This window comes from Girardinichthys multiradiatus, chromosome 1 (genome assembly GCF_021462225.1).
Source record: "Girardinichthys multiradiatus isolate DD_20200921_A chromosome 1, DD_fGirMul_XY1, whole genome shotgun sequence".
Taxonomy (NCBI): domain Eukaryota; kingdom Metazoa; phylum Chordata; class Actinopteri; order Cyprinodontiformes; family Goodeidae; genus Girardinichthys; species Girardinichthys multiradiatus.
Window position 1 is genome coordinate 24,703,313 of NC_061794.1, and position 16,649 is coordinate 24,719,961.

General features: G+C 38.7%; 1 protein-coding gene across 1 annotated transcript; it reads left to right on the plus strand.

Annotated features, from left to right (window-relative positions):
* The first annotated feature begins 1,476 nt into the window (after positions 1–1,476).
* On the plus strand, positions 1,477–16,306 carry c1ql4a (complement component 1, q subcomponent-like 4). Its single transcript, XM_047373525.1, has 3 exons — positions 1,477–1,755; positions 2,043–3,346; positions 15,455–16,306. The coding sequence occupies exons 2-3, from the start codon at positions 2,801–2,803 to the stop codon at positions 15,632–15,634; spliced, it is 726 nt and encodes a 241-aa protein (XP_047229481.1). The 5' UTR covers positions 1,477–1,755; positions 2,043–2,800; the 3' UTR covers positions 15,635–16,306.
* The last annotated feature ends 343 nt before the right edge of the window (positions 16,307–16,649 follow it).

Genomic DNA, 16,649 nt, shown 5'->3' on the forward strand with positions numbered 1-16,649 from the left:
TAGTTAAGACATTTTAAGAACAAAAATCTAAATTCATGAATTTAAAATAAATTAAATTAATGACTAAATTTAAGACTATTTATGCTGTTTTGAAACTGCAGAAATCCTGGAAAAAAATCAATTTGGAGAATATTAAATATTGGCCATTCACATTTTCTGTTGGTTATTATTTTTTAAATCAAGCATTGTGGTTGCTTTGTAAATATAGCTTTAACATTAACCTACCCAAACATTGTGATTAGAACAAAAAATGGTGTCAGAGAAAAGGTTTACATGTCCCCCTGTTAGAATATTTAATGGGTTGATTTCTTTTTACTAGTTTAACCACACGCTAATGCTAAAGTCAGTCTTTCGACTGCATGCTAAGCTGTCGAACCCTGAGCCAGTCAGAGCCAATAAATGGCGCATCTCAGCTGTGGCTGGTGGCGAACATCTTATGCCTTATTCACAAACCAGTTGTTATTCGTTGTTTCTTTTTAACATCGAGGACAAACCAGATCAGTTCATGAAAGAAACAGTGAAGGAAGTGTTCATGTGACACAGAGGATCCACTGTACTCGCTTGTGTGCATGCAATGTCTTATGGCAGGCCTGTATCAATTCATGTTTGAATAGAAATTCATTAACTGGTCATGGAATAATCACAAATAGCTGTTGTTAGTAGCAGGATGTGTTACAACGTCACATTAGTGGTTTGCCTTATCATGATCAGAAGCCATGCATCAGTGAAGCTGTTTTTTCAGAACTAGAATTAAGTTCTCATTATGAAATGTTGCTCTAAAAACTGCAGGAAAACATTCCAGGTGAAAATAAAGCATGGTCTTTTACAACTAATGGTGTAAAAACTCTTTTGTCTGTACAGTCCAAACAAGTGTATGTGCATGGATGTTTGTTTACTCCAGTTTGCAGGCACCAGTAAAAGGTTTAGGCAGGGGGGCACATTGTCTGGGGCAGGGTGTCTCACTAATGAGGCTGTATAGCTGTGGGATGCGAGTCACACACATACAATGGTCTGGGGACCATTTAGCGTCTCCTCTTCATTCCTCACGCATCACGCCGAGGCAGTTTTCACTCAGTCACCATCCCATGTCCTCCCATTACCTGGTACAGCAAAGATGAAAACATCTGCCTTCTTTTGGCAGCACAGAATCAAACATTTTTTTGCTTGCAGAGAAGTTTCCCTCTGACAGGTAAATATCAGGCAAACAGCACAGCATCAATTCACTGTTAGAGTAATGAGTTTACAGAGGAATTTACACTGGCTCAAAAATAATCATATGAAAAATACAGTGGAACAGAAAAAACTATTTTAAGTTATATATAAAGTTTTAAAGGATAAATAATATTTTCTCTTGATAACCCTGAATGTGACTAGAAACAGAAAATCTAGGTGCTGATATAACAGAGAGAGACAGAGACAGGGGAGGGGTGAGGAGGAGAGATCTAACAGGTGTAGACCAGGACCAAACGCCTCGAACAGCGATACAGTGGACAGACACAGCGTGGATGGGAGCGTCAGGCGGCCGTGAGCTCCTCATTTGGAAACGCATCAGAAAGTGTTCCCGCGGGTATTTTTTTCAGCTGAATTATCACAGAAGTCACTGCATTTCGGACTTTATTATCTGTCTGCGAAGAGAAAATGCTGAGAAAATTGCGCTCTGATTAGGAAACAGGCGTTACTTACCGGGGAAAGTCCTGCGCACCTTGGCTCCCCAGCGTTTCATTTGGCGCTCCAGAGGTCGTCTTGGTGAGAAAGGTGAGAAAAACCTGATGCTCAAAGATTTGATTTTTACCGCAAAGTTTTATTTGTTTAACTATATGTTTTATTTCGCAGATACAACTCTAGCAGCATGCTAATAGATAGGATACTTCAAAAACAAGTTTAAAAAAAATACTAAAAAAGATCCGTTGTAGTGCTCATATATTTTTTAATGACTTTTGATTTAAATAATTTATTTCAGAGGTAAATTTGTTTAAAAATGATCAAATATGATCAATAAGTGTTTTTTTCTTTCTTTTTTTTTTTTTTACACACCTTTTCAGATCCAGACACAGGCAGAGGAGGAACCTACTTTAACATAATTTGTTGACTGAAGAAAACCAAACAAAATAATTTCTGACAGAAAACAGAGAACTGTCCACGGATGATCGTGCCTGGAGAGATATCCGGTGACCTTTTTCCATCTCAGCCATGGCATTGAGTCAGACATCTACATGAAGTGCTCCGGTATCCTTTAGGAGGAACATTAAAGGACATCTTTTTTTGGAAAAACTAGTAAATTGTACTTCATCTAACATAGCCAATAATTTTGTCATTTCCCTTTTGTTGAGTGGACTTTCGGGGAGAAACTGTTGCTACTGTGAACCTCCACAAGCAACTCCTGTTCTGAAAAAAACAACTATGAGACAGCAGGACAAAACAATCGATAAATAATTAAGATTTATCAGCGAGTCCTCAGAAAAAGATCATTTTGGAATTAATTTCTTTGAAAGACCTTTAATTATTTTGATTTGAGACCCCTGGAAAAATTTTTAAACTAACTGGATCTCAGATGTTTTTTTCATTCCTTTTTGGCCGTCTGCCATTAGGTTTTCTCTCGTAATACTTTACCAACCTCTAATATCCCCAGCATCTGTCCCCATTAACATCTCTTCTCACCTTTTCATTCCAAACTGGTAGCCGGAGAGGCTTCATCCTGGCCGGCACTATTCCAGCCAAGGGGGAGGAGGACTTCCTCACACTGGCCGCTTCTCGGCTCAGCCGCAGGAAACGCGTGATTGTAGCCGCCGTTGGTGTGGCCATGGTTCTGATACTGCTGGTGGCTATTCCCCTGCTTGTTCACACAACCAAAGGTGGTAGCGCTGGGAGCAGAGGGAGCCATTATGAAATGCTTGGAAGCTGCAGGATGGTGTGTGATCCTTATGCTACTTCTCAGCCTGGTCAGGAGCTGATAGCTGTATCTCCACCCCCCCAGGATTACTCTGGAAAGAAGATGAGGTCTGGACTTCGAGGACCTCCTGGAAACCCAGGTCCTCCAGGAGAGCGCGGCCCCCCAGGGGAGCCAGGGAAACCGGGGCCGCAGGGACCCCCCGGTCCCGGTCCTGGGGGGTATTCTCCCTCAATCTACACCCCTAAAATTGCCTTTTATGCAGGGCTACGCAAGCAGCACGAGGGCAGTGAAATACTGAAATTTGATGATGTGGTCACCAATGTGGGTAATTACTATGAGCCCAGCACTGGCAAGTTCACCTGCCCTCTGCCTGGCATCTATTTTTTCACCTACCATGTACTAATGAGAGGTGGTGATGGAACTAGCATGTGGGCAGACCTGAAGAAGAATGGACTGGTTAGTAAAAGTGTGTGTGTTTGTGTGTGTCTGTGTGTGTTTTAAACAGAGAGTCTGTATGTAAATGCCACACAAGAACACACCGCATATATTTTTTTTCACTGTTGACTGTCCTGTCTCATATTTACCTCCGCAACATTGAGCTCTTCAGATTCAGAGCACAATCCACTTAACTGGTGGCAACATGACAAGCAAAGAATGAAACAGCAAACCTTCTCATTAAAGGGGAGGACATACTATACGGCCTTAAAATCTCAGCCTTCACATATTTGCATTCCCACATTTACTTTGGTTAAATGACAAGTGGCAGAATGCAGGCAAAAAAGAACAGTCTAATTAAGTATGCCACACAGCTTGATTATCACCAAAACAGAAGTGCAAAACAGCACAGGAGACACGTCTGTCAGAATGTGGACAGTTGGGTTTGCACCTCGGCTAAGGAAATAATGAATTTAATTTTGACAGTCCACTCATCCACTGCTTCATTCCCCAGACACTAATTAAAGATGGAGGTGGTGCTAGGAAGGAGAGGAGGAAATCACAGGGATTTCACTGAAGTCCAAATTCGGGAAACGTTCTTCCTGATGCTTTTTACATTCATTCATTCATCAAGGACTCTAAATGCAAATAGTTTCTGCTCAGACCTTGCTTTGCAGACATGAGGTGAACCAGGTATAACTTTATGTAGCCTCATATGAAATAAAATGCACAAAAAGTATCCCAGGGTTCTTGATTCGGGATTGCAAATTCATTTGACCACAAACATGAAGGTGCATTTAGGACTATCTGTCTAATACTCTTCATTGTCATTCAAGTCGTTTTAGCCTGCTAAATAATTCATTAATCTTGGATTAGATCCCTCCCTCTAACGGCAGCTGTATGTTCCTTTCCTAACCTCATCCCGGCTTGTCCATTGATTCTCCATTAAATATCTTTCACTCAGCTCAATTATTTAACCTCACCCAGGTCCTCGTGACACCCGTCGGGTGGCTTCTTTAAACACTTCTGTTAAATGGTGTGCACACAGGGACAGACCCAAGCACTACTGTAGGTGGATGACTATAGAGTGGCAATGAAATTGTGGAGAATGCAGGATCGAGTTTGGAGTTATTAAAGCCCAGAGGCAGTACGGGTACCGTGCCCAAGGCCAGTCGGTGGCTTGGGTTTAGTAAATCGGGGGCGTGTTTGACAGATTGCATTCCTGACCGCAGCATCAAAGAGGCTTGTTTTAACCATTGCCGTAGGTCCTTCAGCTTTATTGAATATTGTCTCTTGCTGTGCCTTTCTAAGAATCGCCGTAGGCACAATTTGGCTGCTTGCATTTTCCACATAAAATATTTGCACCTTAACAAGTTAGGTCATTTATATCCAGCTCCCTTATTGAACCTAAGTAGATTCTGTTGAAGATGTGCCGATGTGTCTCTCCAAAGACACTGAAGGGAAGAGCAAAAGAAGCAGAGTGAGCTGATGACCATGGGTGGGGCTGAGGACGATAGATGACTCAATGGAGGCGTGGAGACAGTGGGCTGGTAGACGAGGCATCTGGGAGGCTGGTGTTGAAGGCCAGGATGAGATCTGGCAGGATGACCGATGGACACCCACTCAACACATAGCGGCTTGACAAGTGATCAAGGTTGACCAATAAAAAGTTATTTTCTAAAGTCTTTACAAGTGGAACAGGCATAAATCTCTCTTAGATGGAGTGTAAGTAATGTGTCACTCCACTTCAGTAAATCAAGCCAAATTAAATCAAAATAATTTAGACAGCGTACAGCTAAATAAAACAATTATTTTCTGGGATCAGAGATTATGGTAAAAATGATTAGATAGCTATATAATATTAAACTCAAATATATAAAAATTCAAAACAGATTAAAAGTACAATACTGCACAGTTAGGATAAGGCAGAAAGCTGTGTAGCAGTCTGGTGGTTCTGCTTGTGATGTTCTTGCACTGTTTCCTTGATGGCAGCAGTTCAGAACGTTTATTGAGAGGGTGCGAGGAGTTTCTGTTATTGTTCAGAGCCCTGCTCCTGCAGCGCCTCTGAAACAGATCCTGGACAGAAACAGGAAGGATGCTCCAGAGAGCTTTTCAGCACACTTCACTATCTTCTGCAGGCCCTCGTATTTCCCATTCTGCAGTTGTCGGGAAGTTGTAATGCAGGATTAATTGTAACACAGACCATCTACACAGTGGCTTAGGATAGAGCACTTGTACGTCTAGTCCGTCTGAGTCATTGTCTTAAGAAAATCAAGAAAAACAAAAGAAAATAATTTTTCATTGTTGTATTAATTTTTCCAAATACAAAGCTTTATATTTTATCTTATGCTATATTGATAACTGTTGAATCATCTAAAAACTAACACATGTTTGAGAAATGTACACAAATTATATCAAGTGATCAAAATTTTACATTGTGGGGTAAGATGTAACATAGTGTTACAAATTAGTCTCCTAAATGTCAGTACCACTGTATAATAAGCAACTATGGCAGTTGTTTTTGCAATAAATAACAGATGCAGAAGTAAAAATAAACTGTAAATTAGCTAGGACTGAATCACTAAGTCATTGCACAATTAGTATAAATAAAAATGAAGAAAATCAATGGGTTCAAGTATGAATATAGATAGAAATTAGGAATTAGATTTAAAATAAAAACAAAAAGTGTGTCCGCACACAACCAAACACATACAAAATTCCTTAACAGCCCATTTTATACAAAAAACAGTAACTATTATTACATATCTTATCAGAAATATTAAGAACTAAAAAATATATATATATATATCATTTTATCTAGATGGATCTGTTAGAATTATTCAGTCTAGGTTAGAGTAGTCATTATATTCTGGTTCTTTAAACTTGTCATAGTCTAAGGTGATCCTAATGCTAAGAATGTTTGTGTTTTCACCAATACAGCAAAATACAACATAGGATGTATTCTCAGTTCTCAAACTGTTTACAAATCTTTTTTCTGCATGAAATAATCTAGCTGAGGTTAGACAAGTCTACATATGTAAGATTTTAAATTATAGTAGGTCAAATGCACCCCAGAATTACAAAAAGATCAATAAATAGGCCTTAAGTTTAGCACTGAATCAAAAGCTGAGTCAGATCCCTACTTTAGCATAACCAGCCACACTTCATGGACTGCAGTATTTCTTTATTCAGTGTTTGCACTCGGCACACCACACGGGGGTCATTCTTATTGGCTCGATACACAAATCAGCAATAGAGATTACTTCTTTTCTTTTTACATCGTGGTGCCCACCATGGTGTGCCACCCTGTGCAGAAAGCCATATTTCCCATATTTGCCTGTGTCAACTGATTGTTAACCACATCACATGCTATTGACATTTAAGTTGTTATTTTGTGCAGCTTCTTGTATTGTTAGGAACCGTTGCACAGCTTCCTTTTGGTTTCCTATACATAAATTATCTATTACTAGTGCGATCCCCTCCACCCTGTAACACCCACCTGCTCGATGTAACTTCCACAAATCATTGCACCATAACATTGCTTCAGAGCCAGGGGATTTCTGATCGAAGGGGGAAATCTTCAGCCGCTTCCATGTCTGTAATTGACTTGTGAACATCTGATTGACAGAAACATCCTGTTGTTGTTGGGGGAATTAACCACTGTGTATGCTATCTGCTCATCTATAGAACAAGAGGCAGAAAATGATGGATGGGTGTGTTTCATTAGGACACCTAATGACTCAATATCCATTTCACCTTTCTTAAAATAAAAGTCCTAAATATTTCTTACTGCCACAACTGATAATATAAATGTGTTTAATTACTCTGCTCCTAATGTCCTGTCAGGGATATATGACTTGTAAATGACTTAATATTCTAGGTTAGTACCAGATGTTATTAAGACAGTGTGTGATGGTGTTGGCATGCTTCTCGAACCATGAAGAGAGGTAATACGTCATGTGCACCTCCTCAGTTGCACATCCCACACTTTCCTCATTAGCTGAGCTGCTAATCCATTTATTTATAATCATATTATTCACCTATCTATATGAAACATTTTCAAGGCAAGACGCTATGTAGATAAATAGATACTGGCTCTGCTCTCATTTAATCTGGTCCATGTTTTTTTCCACCTGTCAAAGGTCTATTTTAATAGCCCTGCTAAAGGTCAAGTTTTTTTACATGGTAATGTTAAAATGTCATCACTTGCTGTAATGACCGGTACCTGGATTAACTTCCCCAGTAAGGAGACATAGTTAGGCTGCAGGAGGAATATAATTAGCCTCAAAAATGAGAAAGTGTGAGATGCGCACAAGAACTGTGACAAGACAAATGCTGTCTTTTCAGTTCATAAACAGGTGCATCTGAATAAATTATAGTTTCATCAAAAGTTAATTTATTTTGGTAATGTCATAAAAAAAAGTGAAATATAAGTAGATTTATTACATACAGAGTGATAAATGTTTATTTCTGTAAATTTTATGATTATAGCTCCCAACCAATAAAATCCTAAATTAGGATCGCACAATGAACCGAATTGCAATCGTCACTGCAGTATCAATGTGTTCAATGTCACAATCTCAAAGGACTGCTTGGATGCCATATTTGGGGGTTATAATATTATAGGTGTCATGGATTACAATTCTACTTTCCAATTACATGTTTGGCCACGTGGACGGACTTCAAAATGTTTTTGCAATCAAGATTAGGATGATAGGAAAGAAAGACTAGAGGAGGACAATGTGGGGTGAATGCAAGCAATATTGATATTAATAATATTGCAATGTTTTCCTAGTTTGATGCCCCTGACAAATATTTAGTTTCTATGAAAATTTAAATATCATATAAAACTAATAAAAAAAAGGTTTTTAATATAGAAATGTTGTGTTGTGGCAGCTTGTCACTGACAACTTCCACAGCCTTGAGAGAGTTGTGAATCAAAGCTCATTTAAAAGCTTGCAAGATATTCACAAGGCGTGGACTGTGATTGAAGTGAGAGCTTTAGGAGCCACCAGACACAGACGTATCAAAGACATGGGCTACAACTGTTTCATTGCTCATGTTAAAGTTCTCTTGAACAATAGACAACATCAAACGTATCTTATCTGGGCTAAGAAGGAAAAGGACCGGATTGTTGCTTAATGGTCCAAAGTCCTACTTTTAGATGAAAGTAAAGTATTAAATTTATTTGGAAATCAAAGTCCAGCGTTTGGAGGAAGAGTGGAGAGAGACATAATTCATGTTGCTTCAAGTCCAGTGTGAAATTTATACAGTCTGTGATGATTTAGGGGCCATGTCATCTGCTGGTGTTAGTACACCGTATCTATGGAGTACTATCAAAAGGAAGATAAGATACATCAAATCCAACCATGTAGACAAGCTAAAGGCTGCTATGAAAGCATCCTTGGCTGCCTTAACACCTCAGCAGTACCACTTGCATTGATGCAGTAATTAAAGGTTCCCTGACCAACTAAAGGGTGCATATTATGTGCAGTATATGGACATACTTTTCAGTAGGCCCACATTTCTGCATGAAGAACCTTTTTTATTTTATGTTATATAATGTTCTGAGAAACTGAAAGTTGGGTTTTCATCAGCTGCAAGCCATAATCAACAGAAAATTTACAGAAATAAACATTTAACTCTATGAATTTGCCTTTTTGATTGAAATTACTGAAATTAGTTAACGTTTTATAGATATATTAATTTATTGAGATACATCAGTAATTCCAAAGATAATAATGAGATAAATATCACAGTTACTGAATGGCAGGTACTAGCAATCTAAGGCACCGTTCGGTGCCTAAATCGCTTGTCACCTTGTAATCCCAGGGCTCCCAGTGGAAAAGAAAAGCCTATTTAATAAATATTCTATTTCCACAACCTCACCTCAGCCTCTTCCCAAACCTCCTGCAATGTGCTTGGGTCCCTTAGGTAAGTTTAACGGGTACTTTTCTATTGTCTCCGCTTTAAGAGGTCAGTATATCACTGCGAATGAATCCTGTCAGTTTTATTACCAGTGGAGCTCAGCACCACGGACAACAACAAGACTTCATACACCCACATCTCCCTGGTCTCACAAAACAACCTTGGTTGATCAGTTTGTTACTCCAGGCTCCCCCTTTATCAACTTTCTGGCCCATATTTTTCCCTGCACCCTCCTCCACCGATTTATTTTGTCTATCCCTGTCTGTGTTTTGAGGAAACAACACAGCAGCTGCTCCTCGCTCCTCCACCCTCCTCCTTCTCTCCTTCTTTTTGTCTGTGGCCCTCTCCTCCCAGGCGTGTTTACAGGAGGCCCAGTAATGAAAGGGCTTGGAGGAGACAAAGACAGCCACAGGCAAGCCCCAGGGGCCTCCTGCCTTACGGCTCACAGCCCTTCCAGCTCCAGGATCAGCGCTGTGTGCTGCCTGGTTCACACGGATCAGTCTGTCTTCCAGCCGTATCCGTCTCCTCTGTTGGCCTCATGTTGTAATCCCACCATGTCTCCCACATGACTCTCTGTCTAGTAGCTGCATTAATTGATGGTTAGCCTTATTCCTTCAAACAAGAGAACATCAGCTACAATACAAACTCATCTAACATGTGCTCAAAAAAGCTAAAACATCTTTATTGATGAATATTATATTGATCCAAGAAATTAAAAAAAGCAGATCTTAGATCAATTAAATTGGAAAGACCTGATGGGGCAAAGATCTTTCTACTTTGAGTTGGGTCAAAATAATGAGCATGGTGACGCGCTGTCAATAAAAAGTCACAACAAGCGGACCGCTGTCAGAAGCAGTCAAAGATGCAAATGTGATATTGGCTGTCACTACTTGTGTCAAGCAGAGCAATTTAACCTTTACATATAAACATGTATTGGTGTTGTTGATTGGGAGATACTCTAATGAGGACAGAAATCTCACAGCAAAAACAAACATCCACCTAATTTCTAATTACAGATTCTATGAAAACTATCAGTCAACGTTCATCCAAATTCTGGCCCATTGGCCATTTGTGGTCCTTGTGTCAGGATGAGGGGCTCTTGGAGCTGGGCCCAAATGCAGATGGGCAGGCAGAGGCAGCTTGTTAAATAAAAGTGATTTAATCAACAAATAAAAAGCAAAACCTTACAGGCTGACATAAGGTAGGAAAGCAGTCTTGGATCAGGTAAACAAACAGTATAAACCAATGAGGAGTAAACAGAACAGAAAAGTATATATATTGGATGGCTCAGGGGAAACAGAAAGACTCATTGGCATAGCGCAGGTGGACTGAATGAAGGTGATTATGGTGGTAATGGCTGAGAGTAGGAACCAAAACATCACTGGAACTAAACAGAGATACAAGGACACAATCTAACCAAAGAAATGTTTTACGAATAAAACATGACTAAAAATGCATCATAATGATCAGAGGCAAAACTCAAAACAAAACTCAAACATCTACAAATCATGACACCTTGGAATGATTTGTGTGGCCCACAATCACAGTTCAACACCACAGTCGATGCAAATGGACAGTTTTAATTTTTTAAGAAATGAATTTCATTAACAAAATCTTAAAATGACAAATGTTAACCATTCTTGTTTGCTTTTTATCTTGATTTCATAGTAAATATCAACTCAAACATCCAACAATGTTTATTTAAAGGCAGACTTGACACTTTTTAAAGAAAGTAACCCATATCCCCTGTTGTAGCTGGGCCATAAAGAATAATTTCTACACTATGAAAATAAAAAATAATTGAGGCACAAAATGTAGGACATTGTATTCCTTCATTTTAATAAAGCAGATGTGTGAGAGCCTTCCTTGTTTCAGATCTAAAATGATTTACAGATGCCTTTTCAACAAAAATCTTTTTTCCATTTTAGAATTGAATGTTTCGATTTTAGTTGAGCAAGAAAAACAAACTAAAAATAACATTAAAATGATTTTTCTGTTTTCATTTTCTGTTTTAATTTTTTGCCCTTTTGGCAAAACATTTGGACACAACTGCTGTAAGTGTCAGCCACTTAGAAATAGGGACCCAAAAGCAGACTCAGAGTCAAATGGCACTGGTTCTGGTTTGATGAATGGCTAGAAAACAGGATGATAACCGTAGTAAGGGTAGATGATAAAGTTTGGCAGCAGCAGATGAGGGCTCAAGGGCTGGCAGAACTGGGTCTGAAGACAGAGAAAACAAGATTAGAACAACTTCAAGATTCTTTAAATATTTTTTAGCAAGATTAGAAGCCAGGACTAACTCCTTCACTGAATCGGAATATCTGGTGATGTGTAGATGTATTGCCTGGGTATTTGTCGAAGGTGGTGATAGGAAACAGCTGTGCCTAGGTCCTGCCTATCAGATGCCGCCTCTGTAGACAGGGAGGAGGCCCCCTAGCCAGTTGGCCTCCTCATGACAGTAATTTGCTGGTAAATACAGAGGTTAATTGGAGGTTAAAAGTGAATTTTCTGGTGGTTTACTCCAGGGATATGCATTTTAAAAAAATAGTTAAGAGGTTTTGAGTTTTATTGAACAGTTATACACATTGAAATTTCTACCTGCAGTAACTCTCTTTGGCTCAGCCAAAGGCAGATGGTTAATGGCTAGTCTCGGAGTAGCCAAAGTCAAAGTGGACCTCTACTGTCTTAAAATAACTCAATTCTCAAAAAGATAATAGAGGTTTATATAAAGTCTATTTTATGATTCTTTAAACCATCAACACATTTGTATCGGATAGTTATTATTACAAAGTCAAACCCATGATTATTTACATTGAGCTAGGAGGCGGTGGAACACTAATGGTCTTCCTGTTTGAATCATGTTAGCATAAAAACACATAAAGAATTTGATATAAAAACGAAGCAGTATAAAAGATATTAAAGTGATTTAAGTAAACCCTGTGCCATTACACTGTCTTACTTTTCATTGATGTAGTTCATTTTTGGTGCACCGCCTGCTGCCTTTATTTCCTGTGCAAATAATCAGTTTAAATGTAAATAATTGCTCAACACAAACATAGTGACTGCTTAAAGGCTCATAAACTAGCATGTGCACAAACTGGTGCGATAATTTTGAGATTGGAGATGTTTTATGATGATAGATTTCCACTTTCATCTTGGCCTCCTGTGGGCCAACGGTTAGCTTTAGCCTCCAGGACCAACTAAGCTTGATTTACTTGAATGTGTAGTGACAAGGAATGAAACGCTGCCCTTTGGGCTTTACTGTGTAGTAACTGAAAGAGAGCAGTCTTGTACCTGGGTGGTTATTGATGTTGAAGTTGGTATCTGATTCATAGCCTATGCTTTGGTGTTAAATTGAAGGGCTATTTTCTTGTTTTTTAAAGAGTGTGGACTGTATTTGACTATCTCTAGCTCACATTCTTACTTGCTTAGACTGTTCAGACTTCAACAGGATATTCTACACTGATCAGAGATTCTTTTACACACAGTTTTAGAGCCCTGGACACTATTCAAGAATGGCCTATTACTGCCAGAATGTCATAAAATATCCTGAACTATCCTTTTAAGATAATATTTTCTGATTCAGTAACATGTGACAATATGATGACTATGTGTCCCCAAATTTTATCTTAAGATGGACGCATCTCTCCTCTTGTCAGATGTCAGCACCAACCTTCACATACTCCTGGAATGGAAGAGGCTCATATGAAAAGTGGACAGAAAAGTGAGCTTTCCACTGTCAGAAAATGCATGTTCAGTATGAAGGATTGCTGCAAAGCCAATGCAAGCGACTGCCCACTGTTGCTACATGCTTATCCAGGAGGAGTGAATGCTGCGAGTCACTAACTTGATGCAATCTGCTGGGTCTCCTTAAATAGCAATACTTTTTAACCAGTTTGAATAGTAAACTGAATTTGACTGCACTGTTTGATAACTAGGATTAATTGGAATTTTTGTACCTGACTTGAAATCTGTATGATTTGATTGAACTGAGTTTGCAAAGTGCCTTGAGAAGACATGCGTTGTGAATTTGGTGCTATGTAAATAAACTGAATTGAATTGAATAGATCCAATTATAATCGGAACTAAGTACAACCAGCTTGGTTACCTGACAGGATTCAGGGACCAAATAGTAACCTTTTTATTGACTTATTTTGTTACCTTGATATGATACCTAATTCATGTTAAAGGGAAACTTTAAATTATCAATTACATTATCAAGCTTGAATTAGGTCACATGCCATACATCAGTTTGGTAAAAAAAATTAAAGGCTACCACTTTAAATATACTGTTTTTCAGAATTAAACGTAGAATACTGGAGTACAAACATTTCCAATAAAGGTTTCAGATGATCTAACTTGCTTTTGTTGACAGATACTTAAACCTGGGAAGCAAGTTGTTTATTTTCATCTTACTTCTGTGATTTCTGGTTTGTTCTGGTTTAGAATGGATGGGGACCGGTCAACATCATGCTGTCTGTTAAACGACGCATCCACAGCCCATATCTCATTTCATATTTCATGATACCAGATTATGTTAAGCCAATTAAGCTTAACATAGGATTGATAAATGGTGAGCAGCATGTCCAGACAGGTGCCAAAATGGATTGCTGCAGCAGGAAAAGAACATTTATATTTTTTTGTTACAGTAATTCAGGCTTTGGTGCTCTGTGACTGACTATTTTCAAATTGATATGTACTCGTTGGGGAGATGGGGTCCCAGTGACGGGACTGACATGGCGGTAGTTGAATTGCAGATCATATTCTGTGGCTGTCATGGAGATGTGCGTAGCTTGTCTGGCTGCTGACAGATTGAGTGCTCCCTGCGCAGAATGGACACAAAGCCAGACACAAGGCCACAGATGACTGACCTATGTCTGATGATTGGAGCTGTAACACCAAAATTATTGATAATTACAATTTATGATTTTTATTTTTTTGTTTATATTTTGTAGAGTAGATGACTATGTTTTGTATCAAATAATAAAAAAAAATATATATATTGTCAAAGCAAATAGTTTAGTACAAAATGACATTGTTTCTCAGGGATCATGACACTCCTAACATTTCTTATAAATAAGACGTTTCTTATGCATTTTCAAAATCATACTTTACTTTTTTTAAGTTAATTGGAGTTCCAAGAAACTTTTAATTAGCTCCTGTTTGCCTGGGGTATATATACAGTATATGGTATGACACAAAGGCCCATTTCTCAAACTCACACTCCTTAAAATACGAAAGTCAAGAGAAGACCCAGACAATTAAGGCCTAGTCCACACAAATTGATCTCACATTTCCAAATAAATCAGTTTTTTTAATAGTTAATTTATGATTTACGATTGCTGGACTACTTCCAAGATAACATGGATAGCTTTTGTTCCTTAATAAAGACAAACGTCATTTGAAAACTGCATTTGAATTTACTCAGGTTAACTTTGTCTGATGTTAAAATTGGTTTGATGACCTGAAATATTTAAATTTAAGCAAAAGCTTAAAACATATTTTTGGGATTTTCTATATGCCAAGCAACGGCCAATTATTTACGTATAAGTTTACAAATATGACACAGAGCAACAACATAAAATGTCTGAATTTTCTTTAGAGAATAAAGATAAAATAACAAATGTTAAAAACATGTTTCTTGTTAAACAGAAACTTAATGTAAGCTGTGTGTCCCAACTGAGTAAACCCAATTAAATGTGTTAATAAACAAGTAAAGATCCACTGCTGCGTGGTCAATAAGACCCAACACTCGCAGAGCATGCAAATGTGAAACTGTCCACCCAATTCAATATTGTGCACATCGAGCTGGTACAGCATCATAAGCAACAGGTCAATAGTTGATGTAGATAGTGATGCTGTTTATTGGCTTAGGTTGTTTCCCAACAGACAACCTGCTGTCCCCCTGTGAGCAACCTTATCTCAGAACCCAACCACATGTTCATCCACAGGTCTTATCCTATCCAAATGCAATCAATACACGACTGAATATCTGTGCTCATCTGTGGGTGTCACAGGTCAAAGTCCCATCAATCCCTTTAACTGTCAGTAATGTAAGTGATGTCAGACTCGTCGGTCTCTCATTTGACGGTTGCAGTAATTGGTTGTAAGCCTGTCTCAAATAAAATAAATGAAGTAGTTCTTGTGCTAAAACCGCTAGACGATTTTGCTCTAACTGCCTTTGCACATGTCCTTTACCAGGTAAGAGCAAGCGCCATCGCTCAAGACGCTGATCAGAATTACGACTACGCCTCCAACACCGTGATTCTGCATCTGGACGTTGGCGATGAGATTTGTGTGCAACTGGATGGAGGAAAGGTCCATGGAGGAAACCAGAACAAGTACAGCACCTTCTCTGGCTTCCTAATCTACCCAGACTGAAGCTAAATTTACATCCAGGGGAGGGAGGAAGAACAGCAAATTATAAAGGTTGACTCGGACATGTACAGTATGGATGCAAATAAATGCTCATACTACAATATCCACACACATGCATGCAAGCAAGCAAATGTGCACCCACATACATAGACACATTGTGAGATTACAGTGGATTGCAAAATGATTGAATCCAAATCAGACAGAATGAGAATTAAATATAATGGAAAGATACTGGGCCAATGTATTTATTGGAACCCTTTTTGTGCAAATATAAATATCAAGATATACAGTACAGCTAACTATTTACCACTGAAGCTCAGAAATATCTGAAGTATTATAATGTAATCTATATTAGCTGACATAATAAGAACAAGGATATAACAAAAACCCATAAGTTGGAGAGTTATAATGCAATAATAGTGTTAGGAAGATGAAATATAGGAGAATGCACATTCAGTGTTTCAGTTGAATTTTTTTACTTTGCAATTTCCATTCCAACAATCTCTGATTTATTGTTCTGAATCTGCTTTGGAAAACATCACAGTAAAGTATTCCCACAATCACTTACAGGGGTTGGACAATGAAACTGAAACACCTGGTTTTAGACCACAATAATTTATTAGTATGATGTAGGGCCTCCTTTTGCGGCCAATACAGCGTCAATTCGTCTTGGGAATGACATATTCAAGTCCAGCACAGTGGTCAGAGGGATTTTAAGCCATTCTTCTTGCAGGATAGTGGCCAGGTCACTACGTGATACTGGTGGAGGAAAACGTTTCCTGACTCGCTCCTCCAAAACACCCCAAAGTGGCTCAATAATATTTAGATCTGGTGACTGTGCAGGCCATGGGAGATGTTCAACTTCCCTTTCATGTTCATCAAACCAATCTTTCACCAGTCTTGCTGTGTGTATTGGTGCATTGTCATCCTGATACACGGCACCGCCTTCAGGATACAATGTTTGAACCATTGGATGCACATGGTCCTCAAGAATGGTTCGGTAGTCCTTGGCAGTGAC